The 14951-nt window shown below is 40.6% G+C and overlaps 1 protein-coding gene across 1 annotated transcript; it reads right to left on the bottom strand.

Moving 5' to 3' along the window:
- Positions 1-201: 201 nt before the first annotated feature.
- On the bottom strand, positions 202-14650 carry TMPRSS2 (transmembrane serine protease 2). Its single transcript, XM_054394399.1, has 13 exons — positions 14636-14650; positions 13615-13810; positions 13232-13315; positions 11666-11785; positions 10144-10273; positions 8975-9085; positions 7888-7931; positions 7027-7201; positions 5546-5721; positions 3773-3868; positions 2410-2552; positions 1719-1871; positions 202-222 (listed from the first exon to the last, which is right to left on the bottom strand). The coding sequence occupies exons 1-13, from the start codon at positions 14648-14650 to the stop codon at positions 202-204; spliced, it is 1464 nt and encodes a 487-aa protein (XP_054250374.1).
- Between the last annotated feature and the right edge of the window lie 301 nt (positions 14651-14951).

The following is a 14951-nucleotide window of genomic DNA, read 5'->3' on the forward strand; positions in this document are numbered from 1 at the left end:
GACATCCAACATTCCTGGACATCCAGCTCCCTTTCCCTGGGCTCATTCAAAGGTCTGAAATATTGGAATTAAAACAATTCTTTTGGCTTACCCTGTTGTGATGTTTTTCTTTTGCTTTTTATTTGTTGGGGCTGGGGTGGGGGGAGTTGGTTGGTTTTGTTGGGTGGTTGTGGTTTTTTTACATCAGATTCTCAAAGCACTTCAGACACTGAATCCTACAACCTGCTTGCAAAGAACAAACAAACAGAAACAGATCACTACCACAGAAAACTATTTGTAAAAAAACCAAAATATTTATTTTTTTGCAGTGTTTATATGTAAGATTGCATTTCAGTACCAAAAGAGAAAACGAGACTAGAGGAGTCATTTCATTCAAAAGATTTATCCTTCTTAACAAAAGTCACCTGGTATGGCTTTTTGATCCTCTGTAGTATGATTATAAATTATTTTTTAAATCCTAGTTGAGGTGGCATTAATCACATTTTGCTAAAAGCACACATGTAGATACATAAAAGAGAGCTCTAAGGAGTTAAAAGCCAAATTTAACAAATGAGGTAGATCATCTGGTTACACAGAAAGGCAGACTTGGGGTTTTTTTGAATATGCATGTCTGCCATCAGAGGCCTATCACCTGCAACACAGCTTCACTGGAAAACTTTGCCCTTTGCCTTACAGCAGGGACAGTTCAAGAGTCAACCTTGATGTGCACAGCCAGGGACCTCTCCATCAAAACACTTAACTCCCTTCTCCCTTCTACAGCTCTGGGGCATCCACCTTTCACAGCGAGAGTGACTGCAGGGCTTGCCCTGTATGGGTTCAGCACAGCTTAAGGTGGAATGGCACTTGTAATTACTAAGTCAGACTGGTCTCACTTGAATGATCTGACTTGGATGACTGTTGTGTTGAGATCCTGAGGATTTTTAACGACCTGAATATACAGTAATTTTTTCTGTGCCTCTGCCATAGTGCATGAAAACTTCCCTTCACATGTACCAAAAAAAAAAAAAATTCTTTTTAAATTGCCAACCAGCAGCTTAGAGATTGAACATTCACATTACTTAATATTTAATTTAAAACACTACTAAACCAACTGTTGTAGCATCCTGCTAGGAGAAAATCTTAAATTAAATTGTGATTAAAATTGCCATTATAAGCCTGTGCCTGATTATCAAGTGAAAGTTACTCAACTAAAGAGAGACATTTCAGCAAGCAGTTGACAGACTCGGCTAGGCACCACAACAACAAGAAAGGTGCTTGTTGTGATAATCCTTCACTGATTAAAATCAGTCACTGTAGCCAGCACAGAACCAAGTGTGCAATCCTTCATGTCATTTTTAGGAAGCAAATTCAATGAGAGAAAAAAAAAAAAAAACAAACAAACAATCATTTGCAAAGTGAATAAATATCCCAGGCACTCGTGGCTTCATTTACTCTCGTTCTCAGAAACATCAATCAGCAAGAAGGACTGAAAACCTTGTCATCTGTTTGCCTGTTAAAAAAAATAAATAAATAAATAAAACACACACACAAAAAAAAAAAAAAAAAATCAAAGCTTCAGGTTCTGCTGAAGACTGACAGACTATCTTATCAAGTACTTGAATGCTTCTCAACAGAATAGCTTCATTAGCAGACAGGTCACATTTATTTATTTTTATAAATCAAATCAAGATTGAGGATTTGGACCATTTAAAATTATTCAAAACATCCAAATATTTTACCTGCATGTTTTTATATATCCAATCCGTAAACACAGTCATATTTCCATACACTCCAGGTCTATTGGGACTAGCACAGCCAGTTCCCCAGCTGGTATCTCCAACCAGCCACCACACAGAGCTTTTGTTAGTTACTAGTGGACCTCCACTGTCACCCTGCACAAAACACAAGCATATTATTAAGTGGCTTGGACATCAGGAAAGACACAATTCAGGAAGATACATTTCAGGAATACAGGTTAAGTTTCAAAGCCACCATTTTAAGGTGGTCACTGAGACAAACTGTGAGGGCAATGACAGTATTAAATGAAGACAGCTTGCAATAGCGATAAAAGTTGTTTGCCCAGAGCACCAAACCACGCAGGCATTATTGAGTTCTTTGTTCACAAGCACAACATAAGGTATGACCATGAATATGATGAGCAGTCATTCATTTTCAAGTACCAGATATCCCTGAAACACTAATAAGGACTTCCTCACCCTCTTTGGGTATATAGCAAGAACCTACCACTGGCAGCCATTCAGAAGATGAAACAAAAGCTCTCCTTTTTAAAGGAATGCACCATAAAAGAAACGAAAAGCCCAATTTATTCTTTTAGCCATAGGAGCTGTTTGTAATTAATAGATTATTAATAAAGCCTACTAATAAGACCACAAAAATAATCATTATTAGGTGTGAATTAGGACTAATTACCTGACAGGAATCAAATCCTCCTGCTAGATATCCAGCACAGATCATTGTAGGCAAAATCATTCCATTGTAGATATAGACAGAATTACACCTGGAACGTTCTATTAAGGGCACCATAACATAATTCAAGTTATTTGATGTTTTACCTAAAATTGAAACAAAAACACACATATAGAGACAAAATTAGAACAATATCCTATTGCGCTACTGTTACAAATCTCAGCAGCTTGTACTGTTCACAGGATGTTAGGTTTGGAAGGCATCTCCTGCAATCGAGTCCAACTCCCCTGCCAGAGCAGGGCCACAGAATCTAGCACAGGTCACACCAGAATCCATCCAGATGGGTCTTGAAAGTCTCCAGAGAAGTAGACTTCACAGTCTCTCCAGGGAGTCTGTTCCGGTGCTCTATGACCCTCACAGCAGAGAAGTTCCTCCTCACATTGAGGTGGAACCTCCTGTGCTGTAGTTTATATCCACTGCCCCTTGTCCTGTCACAGGGTGTGACTGATCAGAGTCTGTCCCCTCCCTCTTGACACCCAGCCCTCAGATATTTATAAACATTTATTAAATCCCCTCTCAGTCTTCTCTTCTCCAGACTAAAAAGCCCCAGGGCTCTCAGATGAAATACTTAGTAGAAAAATTAGGAAGGACAGTTAAGCTATACGGTCCTTCACACAGAGACAACTGTGACATTGAAATTCCCTTGCAAGCCAATCAGTTACTCTGCTTTGCTGTCAGTGTACTGCAAAGCAAGACAACATGGCACCTACTGGCTTACTCCAGCCCAGATAACTGTGTTATCTACAGGGCTATTAAAAGCACATGAAGTCTCCAAGAGGTGAAGAGAACCTCCCCACAATTTCTCAGTCCAGCACAAGCTGCTAGCAATTTCCATATTCAGGGTTCAGCTTCCTCAACACCCCTCTCCCTGCCCAGAACCTTCTCATACTGAAAGAAACCTTTCCTCCCTTTCCTTTTCACTAGTTACAAATGTACTTGCATCACAATAATTTAGCTTGAGGTGGTGGAAAGGATAAACCCATGTCCTTTCCCAGTCTTGCCAGAGGACTGGCTTGGCATACTGCTGTCCTTGTTACACCAGAAGTGTCCCTGCTATCAGGGGCACAGAATTATTTCCTGTATGAATATTTCCAGCCCCTGATTTGGGGTTCCTTTGCAGTCTGCTGAATGCAAGACATCACAACTTGCTTTTTGACAGAACGCCCTGTGTAAGTATTAGGAGCTATGAAGTGGGTGAAAAAATAGTGAAAGAACTGATCTGGCTCAAATTGCCCCACCAGCCTGTGCAATGGTTATTTGTAGACTGAAGAAGACAGGAAGAAGGACCAATTATTCCAGAGTTTACCTCCTTGGTACTCTGCTCCCCATCCAGATATCCAGCACTGCTGATTAGGCTCGAACAGCATTCCCGGATTAGGGAGACAAACTGGCCGTACATTTTCTACAAAACAAACACAGTAACATCTGTAACCTCACATGTCCAGGCAATTCAGAATAAATGAATATGAAAGATCTTGGCATGACCATTGCTTAAAAACACACACACCATGCATTTTCTCTGCACTTCACCTTCCTTGCAGACAAGCAATACCGTGCACTGCATGCAGCAGCAAGTAAGCTTGCCAGCTGCTCTGTCCCAGATGGCTAGCTAATCTTCACCTCAAAGTGAGGAACAAGCACGGATAAAGGTTCTAGCTCAATTCATCTGACCAGCTAGGACAATTAAGACCAGCTCTTCTGATCAGTAGGGGACAAAGCAGAAAACCTTGACAACTACCTTCTTGCATTCTCTCTGCAAAACCCTGCTGAAAATAATCACAATGCAAGTAGGATTTAATGCCTGTATACAAGAAGCACGAAACAAAAGCCTGGCAAAGAGACAACCTCTCTGCTCTCAGGAGAACCACTCCGGGTTACTTCTGGTAGCTTTAAGTTGATGCACTCAAATATAAAGGCCTTGTACACAAAAAATACTTCAAGTTTAAGCAATGGTTTAATCCTCTTTTTTTTTGCTGCTTGCTTACAAACAACCTAAATTTACTTCTAAGATAGGAGTTTCTTGTAAAATTTGATTTTGGAGTTGGTTTGGATTTTTTCTCTGATTATTATTTAACGTAACTTGATTTAGCATTTAATTAGCTGTTCTGCTACTACATGCTGAGTCTACACATGTAGGAGTAGGAACACTTCAGTATCATACAGCATTTTGGGGTAGAAATATATTATTGAGACAAGCCCAAACTCCCTTACTGTGTACTAGATTCAAATAAATCCTACTTAGAAAATCACAATGTGCCCTCTGTCTCTACCTCTACCCTGTTGTTTCTGTCTCTAAGGCACCAACATTCTGTATTATTCCCATAGGTATCTACAAGGATCCTTAGAATCATAGAATCAGCCAGGTTGGAAGAGACCTCCAAGATCATCCAGTCCAACCGATCACCCAGCCCTATCCAATCAACTAGACCATGGCACTAAGTGCCTCATCCAGTCTCCTCTTGAATGTCTCCAGTGATGGCGACTCCACCACCTCTCCAGGCAGCCCATTCCAATGGGCAACCACCCTCTCTGTGAAGAACTTCCTCCTAACATCCAGCCTATACCTCCCCTGGCACAACTTGAGACTGTGTCCTCTTGTTCAGGTGCTGGTTGCCTGGGAGAAGAGACCAACCCCCACCTGCCTACAACCTCCCTTCAGGTAGTTGTAGACAGCAATGAGGTCACCCCTGAGCCTCCTCTTCTCCAGGCTAAACACCCCCAGCTCCCTCAGCCTCTCCTCATAGGGTTTGTGTTCCAGACCCCTCACCAGCCTCGTTGCCCTTCTCTGGACACGTTCCACTACCCCAACATCCCTCTTGAATTGAGGAGCCCAGAACTGGACACAGTACTCAAGGTGTGACCTGACCAGGGCTGAGTACAGGGGAAGAATAACCTCCCTTGTCCTGCTGGCTACACTATTCCTGATACAGGCCAGGATGCCATTGGCCTTCCTGGCCACCTGGGCACACTGCTGGCTCATGTTCAGCCTACTATCTTGATTTCTTGATTAACTCCAGAAGTTTTAAAAGATGTGTTCGCTGCCATTGGATTTTTGCCTTCAGAAGAGCAGAATACATACCAGTAAAACTCAGTGGTGTGTCTAACTTCATAAGAGCAACATCATTGTCTTTAGAGTCTGTATCATAATCTGGATGGGAAATTATCAGTTGCACTCCGTATCCATTTCTGAAGAGCATCTCATCCTGGTTCAGAATCCCAGCATAAACTCTCCAGCTGTAGGGGTCAGAAAATCGTCTACAGAAAAGAAGAAAGGTTCAAAAGTTTTGCTTCTCTGGCAATGAGTCACAGATTATGACCTTCAAAAGATTATGTCCTCAGAAATTGTAGTCAAATGCATGTACAACAGTGCATTCAACTACCATTTCTAAAGAACTAGGTAAACAAATTGCAAGAAAATTGGGAAAGTTTGACTGATCTCATAAATATGTTTAAAAAAAAATTCTTTGAAATAGATTAAGTATCACTGTCTATCTCCTTAGTCACTCAACACAGCAAATTATAGTCTGAGACTGCAACACTGAAGTCTATTGATTTCCACGGCTGAGGGATCAAGCAGTTATTTCTGAGGTCTCACATGTCAGTGAGCTACAGCTTGGTTACCATTCCTAAAGCATACTACAGAGCTCATATCAGAAAACAAAGAAAGGATAAGATCGTCATGTAAAATTAAGCACTTGCATTCCTTTCTCAAGGTTAAGGACAAAGTTATTTTCCTTTGGCTTAGACTCAAACTGTGATCCAACCCAATCAACCATTAAAATGTTTTTGCTAAGTGAATTTTCCCTCCAGCAGAAGCAGCCACCTTTCAAACATCCTGCCACTCCATGCAAGGTACCACAACACCCTCAGCTCTCCTTTTATAGGTTAAAAACATACAAAGCACCAGCTATTTTCCTCAGAGATGCCCATGTAAAGTGTTCCTTGGATAGGTATAAGCCTACATTTAATACTGACTTGGCCTTTGCATGAAGATACAGGGAAATACCCTGTAGCATGCATATACAAGGAAATAAATAGTATAATTATCTTTAAATTGATCATATCTGCAGTTCTGTGATACTTAAGAGTTGGGGGGGGTCCTTTTTTTTTTTTCCCCCTTTTCTTTGCTCTTCCTCAAAGTGTAATTCAACACTTTCATGAAAATATTGTCCCATCTGTCATTAAGTTTGGTGCCTCGAGTTTACCTCTTCAGTTAGGTGGATATCTGTGCCCAACAGCACCACCTCATGTAATTTCCATCTTTAAGGAAAAAGAATTTTTCTTCCTGCAGAAAGCAGACAGATGATCTGCAGCCAGCCCCCTCCAGAACAGATATTCCCTTAACACTTGAAAACTATAGTGCTACATAGAAAATACTCTACCTAGCACCTGCATGCAAGGCAGGGGGTAAGGGGAGGAATGGTATTTAATTCAGTTTTAAAGCAGAAAGTTTAGGAATCTTCAGTAAATTTAAGCATTTCAGCCTGAACAAACAAAATTGCCATTTGAGAAACAAAAGAGCAAGTCAGTTGCTCCGATGACCACATGGATGAGACTCACCCTTCAACGCAGTGTGCTGCTGTCACTATCCACTGGTGGGTGATGATGGAGCCCCCACAGACATGGATGTCCTTCACGTGGAGGCTGACCTGCCATGGCCACTGCCCCAGTACTGCCCCACTGCCACCCACGATTCTGTTCATAGTGTTCGCGCTTTTAGTGGGCAGGCCGCACGCTGAGGAGTTAATTACACACACATGTTAGCTGAAGACAAGCTGGTCTGAAAGATAGTTTCTGCACCTCAGGCTTTGCTAGCAGAGGGGAGTACAGACTGTCTGACCTCTGCACTGGTGGCATTCTGCAGCTCAGGCCCCTGACTTAAACACTAAAATCCCGAGTTTCCCGCAGCCTCAACCCTCTTCACATTGCTAACGTCAAGATGAGTATTTGGTAGCTGCTGCCCTCGGTTCACCACAAACCATAAACCAGTGGTTAACTACACTTTTCGGTGTGGTTATTCGAGCATCTCTGGCAAGCCACACAGACACAAACCTTTGTGTTGTGCAACAAGAAATGATGGCAACGGCCATCGCTGTCAGGAAGGCACTGCCTGATGGCCGCACACTGGAAAGCGAATACACCACAGACCTGCTGCTACTGCTGCCCAGTGAGGGCTAAAAACTTCACTACAGGCAAGTAATTTAAAGGCATCAGGGGCACAAAGACAAAAGCAGCCAGGGATCCATCATCCTCCTTGTCTCCTCTCCCACTCTGCTCCTTAAATTATACCTTTTCAAACTAGGGAACTAGATTTAAATCATTTGCCCATCAAAAGAGGGTGATTACTTATTCAGAAGGATTTCCCAGCCAGCACATTTCAAAGCATGAACAAGGAGAAGTTTGAGAACCATGGTCACTTACCGATGCAGCGCAGAGAAACCACGCTTCCCGATGCACAGGAATCACTAAGATAGAAATAATTTGAAAACAAAACAAAACAAAACAAAACAACAAAACAAGGACATTAGGCACACAGTGAAGAAAATGGTGGGAAAAGTTCAACCTCTAGCTGCTTCCTATCTTTTCCATCTACCTTCACCCTCATCCTCCTGCTGAGGGTTCTCTCCTTTCTTCACTTACTCTAGCTACCCTACCAGCAACCACCTAACTTCCACCACTTCTTGCATTCACCAAAACTGTCCTGTGGAAGACTGCAGTCACCAGTACAAAAGGTTTGTAAGCCCATTAGGGAACATGAAGAGCAACATCAGAAAAAATTGAGCTGATTTAAGAACCTAAACAAAAGAGCCATGGGAACTTTGCAGGCACACTACTCCACAGGTTTAGAAACTAGATGCTTCAGAGTTGCTTCATGAGCATTAAAAAAAAAAAAAAATAAAAAAATTATATTTTCCACAGTAGAAGATCCATTTTTACACAGAATCACAGAATGCTAGGGATTGGAAGGGACCTCTGAAGATCTAACACCCCTGCTAGAGCAAATCACCCAGGAATGCATCCTGGTGGATTTCAAATGCCTCCAGAGACAGAGACTGTACAACATCTCTGGGCAACCTGTTCAAGTGCTCTGCCTTTTACATGCTGTATGTTCATGTGAATGAAAAAATATATATCTATGCATCTCTCTATATATCTGTACCAGCTGCTGTAAATGTGTTACAACTATTCTCAGCATACAGAAACTACTGTGGATGGTCAAAGAGCCTTAGAAACATCTCTCTGACACAGCAACCTTCTAGAAAGCATCAAGGAACAGGATAGGGCATCTTCTCCTTTAAAAGATGAGAGAAAGGATGAGGAAATAGCAGTTGTGTGTGCAAATAGAAGGGAGAGCAGGTGTTGCCATCAGATTAAACACTGAAGTCTCTTTTCCTCTAACAATCCCCATTAAAAGATGTGCCTGTATTACGTTACAGAAGCTACACCTCTTACAACAGCTCAAAAGATCCCTGAGGAAAGGAAAGAAATTTGTAATAAACAAAGATACCTGCTATACAGCTTTTTGTACAGGTCTATATTCCCAGCACTTGTGTTCACCTTCATGTAAGTTTTAAAGCTGATTTCAGTTGGTACTCCTCGACTATAATAATATGTATCTCTGCAAAACAGAAAGTCCATTGTGAAACCACTAGTTTCATTTTTCAAACAAGCAACAATAAACTGTGCCAAGATATCTATCTTCTGACATGAACAGCACTAAATATATATAATTTTTTCATTATTTTTTAATTAAACACAGGACCCCAGTGGTATTGGACAGTGCCAGAGGCTCAAGTTCTTTAAACATGTGCCAAGTTCCATTTCCCATCCAATAGTTACTAGATTGAAATAATATTTTTGTCCAACATGGATAGGAATCCTCAGCCTCATTAACCAGGGCAAGATGAAAAGAAGCCTTTGCTGATACATTTATACAGTATAGCAAAGTCCAAGAAGCTGTGACAGCCATGTTTCTGTGGGACAATGAGAGAGGTAGCACATGTTGCTCTTCTGCCGGACTTCTTAGCTGAGGACCAGCTCTGTGTAGTTGCTGCTGGGCTGGAGCTGGAACTACTGGGGTCATTGTTGGTTCAGAGATCAGATTTCAGAGTGCCATAATGCAGCGTGGGCACACATAAGTTCTACCTGCCTGGGCAAGAAATTCACTCCATTACTCCACACACAACAGAACACATTATTTGCCGGCTGTAAGAAAGAGAGGCAACACCAACCACAAAAGAATTTAGGCTATGGTGCTAGATGGGGAGACCTTTGACAGCACTCAGGGCCACAAATGTTTATGGAGAGCTGGTGTTACTTGCATCCTCAGAAGAGCAAGACTTTCCATGTAATACTGATGATAACGAGTTGAGTCAGACTGGATGTCATTGAGAAATTATGATGAACTGAAGCGAGCTCTGGAAGATGGTTGTAAGCGAATGTACTGGATACCAATGACCCCACTGGGTAACAATTGCAAAGGTCCCAGGCCTCATTAGTTTTGGGAGCAACATTTTGTTTTGACTCTATAATAGCCTCCATCATTAAAATCAGACCCACCTGGGTTCACAAGAACTAGATTGTCAGTTGGGTTTTGTTTCAGATACTCATTCTTAAGAGCAGCAAGACAGATGTTTTAACCTTGCGTGTGCAAAAGCTGATGAGGGTTAGACTTACACACTGTAGCCCATGTCTTTACATGCAGTCTTCCCATAATCATCATTCCAGCCATCTTGGCAAACAGGATACCACGATTTGCTGACAGGTGAATAGACTTGCAGAATAAAGTTTGGTCCAAAAAGTCTAACTGCCAGAAAAGGAAGAAGGGAAAAAAAAAAGAAACAAACAAAAAAAAAAGAAACAAAGAACATCACACATTATACTCCTTTTCTTTCTCTACTTAAAGGTACTGTAAGCCATAATATTTTCTTGTATGTAGGAACTGGTATGAATTTACTGCTGCCCTCTACTCAAATGCTGAGTAAACCTCAAGTAGATGGAAATATCACAATGACTTTAATCTGTTGTGTGAGGCAATTTAAAACTACCACTTTGAAAATGCAAGTGTACAAGATAGTGTTCACCTTTCCATTTCTGTGATTCTATGATTCCATTTCAGCTTTTATGCTCAAAATTCACTTCACATTCTACCATTGATAAAGATTACAATAGCCAGTCTTTTTTTATTTCTTATGTATTTATTAATATATCACCAATTGTGTATAAGTAAAATATAATCTATTGTAATGCATTTTATATTTTAACACACAAAATTTCTTCAGAGAAATGCTTGCAAAACAAGAATGTAACAAGAAGCAATTACATCTAACATTCCATGCTCCATTATGCATTTATTTGTGCAACAATTTAATACAAAATATTCCAAGCAAAAGAAGAGATTGAACAAGCTTCTCTGAAGCCTCATTATTCAACCAAATGGAGAGGAACAGCCTTGGAGCATATGCCAGTAAATGCTAACCCTGCATGAGGCATGTGCAGAATGAAATTTCCCAGAGAAAGAAGAGCACAGTGAGAGTTTCAGAGTGCAATGGCACAACGAGTCCCTGGGTAACCTGGGCTAGTTGGGGATGTCCCTGCTGACTGAGGGGAGGTCGGACTAGAACTTTGGAGGTCCCTTCCAACCCAGACTATTCTGTGATTCTATGTGTTAAAAACAAGATGCCACATCTTTGTAATGGGCAAATTGATGATGTTTCCACCTTTAGCTCTGTGCTGATGATTCCCTTAGCATATTTTCAGATAGAAACACTGATTAGACCAGACTTTCTTACACAAAGGTGTTATGAAGTAGTTGAAATGTTATTGGGGAAACAAGAAATGCAAACTATGTGGAAAAAAGACAGGTCTGAGTGAAGACCACTGGATTTATATTATCATCTAAGAAGTGAAGGATAATTGTTCAGTCCAGAGACAATGTTGCATTCAGTTTTGCACAAACCTCAGTCAATTCAAAAGGCAGTATTTTAAAAACTGATTCAAAGCTAAGCAAACTCAGCCCCCCGAGTTTGTCATTTTGTTTCATCTTTTCAATCAGACTGGAAATAAACTGAGTGTCTAGATATAGCCTTCAGGGCTAAAATGGTCCTATTGTAATTTAAGCAAGTATTGGACAAGGCAATTTGCTCCAAAACTTTTGCAGCTGACTGAAGGTCCCTCCCTTGATTTTGTCAATACTCACCACACCGGGTTTCATCCTCCCCACTGGGGCAGTCGTTCACTCCATCACACCACTGTGAGGGTGGAATGCATACTCCTGAAGATCCACACTCTATTAAGGACATGAGACAATGATTGTCCACTGCAGAAAGAGAGAGCAACACAGCCAGTAGGCTGAACATCAGCTTAGCCTCACGTAATTACTGCCAACTCTCATTTTAAGCAACATTCTACTTTGATAGAACAAACTGTCAGGGAGAACTCAAACTCAGAGATGGAAGGAGACCTAGCCTGACTCAACAGAAGATGTATTGCTCTGTCCTTCACATCACTTGTCACATTGCCACTGATGCAACTGATTGGATCGTCTCTACTACCTCCCCTGAATAAGGACGCACCATTAAGTTGTCTAAAAGTAGTCAGCTTCACACTGACAAAGCATAGAAACAGAAAAGGAGGAAGAAAGCAATTACTCCAATTACATCCTTCTGCTTTTGCTACCACTTGAAACAAGATTGGTTTACACAGGATGAATGGAAAGTGAGTAAAAAAAAAAATGTAAAAGGAAAAAAAAAACAATGCTAAGGACTCAAAGTGTCATCCCAAGAGTTTGAAATTAACTCCCTTCTCTCTCCCTTTCTTTTCTGACACAGAACAGAAAAGAGAGGCTTCTAAAATCATATCTTTTTTTTCCTTTGAAAAGTGGCTTTTATTGAAATGGAAATTAGGATGGCACAAGGCAAACTTCATCTAAACTGAACTGAATTGCTCTGGCTCAGTCTCAGAGCTCAGTCACCCCGGTTGAGGTTAACTTCCCAGGTGAACGTATCATCTGTGGTATGGCTGACAGTGGAGAGACAGGCTGGACTCTCATGACATTAACACACCTTTCACAGCAAAAGCCTCACAGAAACAAACAGACAGTAACTATTGCTGACAAGAGAGATCTCATTTTACCAAAATAAAATGTATCTTGACGGTTTACGCTCTTGCAGTTAAGGTATACAAATTTACTTCAGCCTCTTTCCTTCACTTGAAATTACTCAAAGTTCAAATCTGGAACAGAGTTCCATTTTAGAGAGGATGCAGAGCAGTGACTTCTCTAATGAAAAGCACTGCAGAATATGATGGCCACACACAGTCATGTGCCAGCCATCCCCCAGTGCAAACGCCTTGGCAAGAGGTCAAACTACTGTTTACTAATAGCTGTAGCACTGTACAGTTGTACTGCATCAACTTCTGCCAGATAGATTTGAGCTTTCCAGAGAAGCCACCTGAATAAGCTGCTCCAAAAGAGTAAAATATATGATGAAATCATTTAACAGCAAAAACATATTTAATTGATGAAAGTGACAGCATTAAAAAAAAGCAGCAAAAATACCCAACGAACCCAAAAACCCAACCCAAACAAACAAAAAAAGCCCTACCACCCAAAACTGAGCTATTAGGATCCCATATTAGTTCTTCTTTCAAGGGAGAGGCAACAAAGACTTCCCTGTCCTTAATTCAGCATAAAATGGGAGATAAGAATGTATACCTAGAAGTTTAACACATCTTTTCTATCATAACAGAACAAAAAAATTCTTACCAAAATACCAAATGAAGAAAGCAGCAATTGCACAACAAATGACTATTAAAATCAATATTATAGTGATTATGATTTTCTTTATGCCTGAAACGAGAACAAGAAGAAAGATAAATTACGTTCACAAATAAGAGCCTCCAGTACTATCCTTGACATAAAAAACAGACATTTTTTGCTAAGCAAACTTTTCTCCGTTCTACCATTCTTCCGCCAAATCACCCAGATTCCTACCCAGTTACACCAACATCCCAGCCTGCTATTACTGCTCCATCAATAGGGAGATGGCCCCCTCAGTACAGGAGCTGGAAGGCAAGATCCCTTTTATTTGTTATCTTACTTTGGAAAGCCCTGATTCTAGTATTGAAAGAAATCCCAACAAAACTTACTTGATGCACACATTCTGCCAGATGAAGGTGCTACTGGCCTAGTTGACTGGCTGGTAACAATGGTTGGGACGTAGGTTGGCACTGATGGCACATTTGTTGAAAAGTATTGTGGATATTGGTTAGCACCAACTGGCTGCCTGGCAGAGAAGACATGTTCTGCCTGAAAGCCATGATTTTCATAGTATGGCAGTGGACTCTGTATGATAACGTTGAGGGGAAGGAAGTAGGAGAAAATTAAAAACAAGAGCTGAGACTGCAATTAGGACAAAATAAATTTCAGATGCCATCTGCATTCGAAAACTCTACTAATTCTGCCAATGCAGAAGCACACCATGCATGCATGCATGTGCTACTGACTGCAATTTACCAGGAGAAAGAGATTTACAGTACATGTCTTATACCTCACATTTTGAATAAGAAAAAGAACAGAGTGAGGCTAGAAGGAGTATGAAGAGATCAGTTTCCTGATCCAAAGTAATTCAACCTAAGAAGGATTATTGAGCCCCGTCTTCCAGCTGGCCACAAAAATCATTGCCCTGGAACATCTGAAAAGGCAGAAATAAGTGGAAAGGACAGTTTGAAGCAATACTGCCATCAAAAGAAACTGACATGTAACAGCCTTTGTGTATGCAGTTGTCCAGGATAAATGCTTCATTTTGTCCTAAGACAACACTAGGTATGCCTAAGCTATTTCTGAAAGACACTGGCCTGCAACATGTTGTGGAATATTTGTCCTGGAAGAGTTTTAAGAACTAGTTACAAACCATTCCAAACCATCCCTCAAAAATAAGCTTTAAAAAGCATAAATCTCTCACAGGTGTATCTGAGCACTTCGAATGCTGGTTAAATAAATCTCTTACACCTGCCTCACAATAGATCTTTCCCTTTTTGCAGGAAAGAAAATAAATAGTGCACACTTTAAAATGACTCATTAGCCAGGACATCACTCAAGAGGCTGTTAATTGTAAAGAAATTAAACCTTGTTAAAAATAAAATCAGAGACAAATATTTGGTTACTTACTATGGTAGAGGTCATCTTTGTCAGCAGTAGAGAAACAGTTCAAGTGTTTGGAAGTAAAGCACAAACCTATATAAAAACAAACAAAACCCAAAAGAAGTCACAAGCAGTAACTTTGTCTACCTTTCATATCAGTTTTTCCTTTGGAAAAAAGGCCAGATCTGAGGAAAAGGGGAAAAAAAAACCAAACAAAACCAAAACCCAACACAAAAGCAAAACAAAACAAACAAAAAACCCCAACAAAACAGAAGTGTTTCAAAGAAGATACAAATTAAGGTGCAGCATGAAATCAGATCTCAATTGCTTCTCAATACAGCCT

The sequence above is a fragment of the Indicator indicator genome, chromosome 1 (genome assembly GCF_027791375.1).
Source record: "Indicator indicator isolate 239-I01 chromosome 1, UM_Iind_1.1, whole genome shotgun sequence".
Classification (NCBI taxonomy): domain Eukaryota; kingdom Metazoa; phylum Chordata; class Aves; order Piciformes; family Indicatoridae; genus Indicator; species Indicator indicator.